Source organism: Nematolebias whitei, chromosome 8 (genome assembly GCF_014905685.2).
Source record: "Nematolebias whitei isolate Nwh7 chromosome 8, NemWhi1, whole genome shotgun sequence".
Lineage (NCBI taxonomy): Eukaryota > Metazoa > Chordata > Actinopteri > Cyprinodontiformes > Rivulidae > Nematolebias > Nematolebias whitei.
The window spans coordinates 1,761,066-1,762,995 of NC_056505.1; the positions used below are offsets into that span (position 1 = coordinate 1,761,066).

The window sequence follows — 1,930 nt, forward strand, 5'->3', positions numbered from 1 at the left end:
AGAGAGAGAGAGAGATAATGAAATTATATGTGTGTGTGTATATATGGTGGCAATATGTGGTTATATATAAAATAGATATAATTGTGTGTAATTGTGTGTATATATTCTCATCATTGTTGCTGATGAGACCCACCACAGTCGTATCGTCCGCAAACTTGACAAAGTAGTTGGAGCTGTACGATGGTGTGCAGCCGTGTGTCAGAAGGGTGAATAGAAGTGGGCTCAGCACGCAACCTTGGGGGGCCCCTGTATTCTCTGTGACGGTGCTGGATGCGTTACTGCCGACCCGTACTGCCTGTGGTCTCCCGGTCAGGAAGTCTAGCAGCCAGTTACACAATGAGGTGTTCAGCCCCAGACTGTCCAGTTTAAGGATGAGCTGGGGAGAGTTTCTGTGCAGGTGTGCTGTTACCTGCTTCAAAGCGAGCAAAGAAGTCATTCAGCTCATTCAGTGTAGAGGTTGTGCTGTCACAGGTTTGTGGGGCTGGCTTGTAGCTCGTGATGGTCTGTATTCCCCACCACAGACTCCGTGTATCCTTGCTGTCACTGAAGCGATCTTCCTGGAATACTGCTTCTTGGCCTTTGATGCCCCGGGACAGGTTGTGTCTGGCTGCCCTCAGGCCCACCTGACCTCCTGCTGTGAAGGCAGCGTTTCTGGCTCTCAGGAGTCTGTAGACCTCTGCTGTCGGCCATGGCTGCTGATTTGTCCGAACAGTGATGGTCTTGAGGTCAGTTACATCATCAATACACTTGGTGATGTATGAGCATACAGTATCTGAGTACTCTTGAAGATCTGTGTTGCTGTTTTTGGTAGCAGCTTCTTTGAACATATTCCAATCTGTGGTGTTGAAACAGTCTTGAAGAGCTTCTGAAGAGCCCTCCGGCCACACTTACCTGTTTCTGTTAACTTGTTATTTTGATATTTGAATGTTTCTGTTCCCTGAGACCTCTGTTGGGACTCGCGCTTTATAACTAAACTTTAAAAATTTCACTTGAACCGTTCAAGGAAGAGGGCAGCACGGTGGTGCAGCTGGTAGAGCTGCTGCCTCTCAGCGAGCAGGTCCCTGGTTCAAACCCGGTCCAGGGTCTTCTGGGTGGAGTTTGCATGTTCTCTCCGTGCATGCGTGGGTTTTCTCCAGGTGCTCCAGTTTCCTCCCACAGACCAAAAACATGCATGTTAGACTGATTGGTAACTCTAAACTGTTCCTAGGTGAGAGAGTGAATGGTTGTTTGTCTCTATGTGTCCCTGTGATGGACTGGAGACCTGTCCAGGGTGTCCCCCGCCCCTCGCACAGTGATTGCTGGACATGGGCACCAGCGACCCCCACAACCCAAAATGGAATAAACGGGTAAAGAAAATGGATGGATGTTCAAGGAAGACACCTTTTATTTTGAAAACCTCAACCGGATGCAGACGGCGGTCGTCGTCTCCTGTCCTTGACCTCTGTCCCACGTGACGGTGTCGTCGTCCGGTTAGCTTGTAGCTGCGTCCGTGTTCTGGATCCACTGGAATCAAGTCAGGTTCGGTTCGGAGAAGATGTCCGGTACTGGGACGTTTGCTCTGTCTTTACTGCGGCGGTGCGTCGCGGTGTCACGGCTGCCGGTGCGTGTTGCGTCCGTCAGGTGGAGCTTCGTTCAGCACCGAACATGGACCTCACAGACCCGGTACCCCCAGCCCGCCATCACATGCACCCAGCACCGGTTCTGCACCAAGGTTAGACCCGGGACCAGGTCCGGTTCCCCGTTGTTGTCGGCTCAGTTCAGCACGTGACCGTGTTTTAACAACGACCAGGCCCAAAGCAGCCAGACGTAGCTAAAGAGTAGCTAAAGAGTAGCTAAAGGTAACTGAACGTCAAAAAGCCGCAGAAACATAGCTGTTAGTGGCAGAACGGTAGCTTAAAGAAGCAGAGAAGTAGCTAAAAGTGGCAGAACG

At 50.8% G+C, this 1,930-nt stretch overlaps 1 protein-coding gene across 1 annotated transcript in view; it reads left to right on the top strand.

The window, feature by feature from the left end:
* The first annotated feature begins 1,419 nt into the window (after nt 1–1,419).
* grsf1 (G-rich RNA sequence binding factor 1) overlaps nt 1,420–1,930 on the top strand; it is a 10,322-nt gene continuing 9,811 nt past the window's right edge. Inside the window, exon 1 of the mRNA XM_037680806.1 lies at nt 1,420–1,711. Within this exon, the coding sequence (XP_037536734.1) occupies nt 1,535–1,711 (177 nt within the window). The 5' untranslated portion in view covers nt 1,420–1,534. The remainder of the gene's footprint in view (nt 1,712–1,930) is intronic.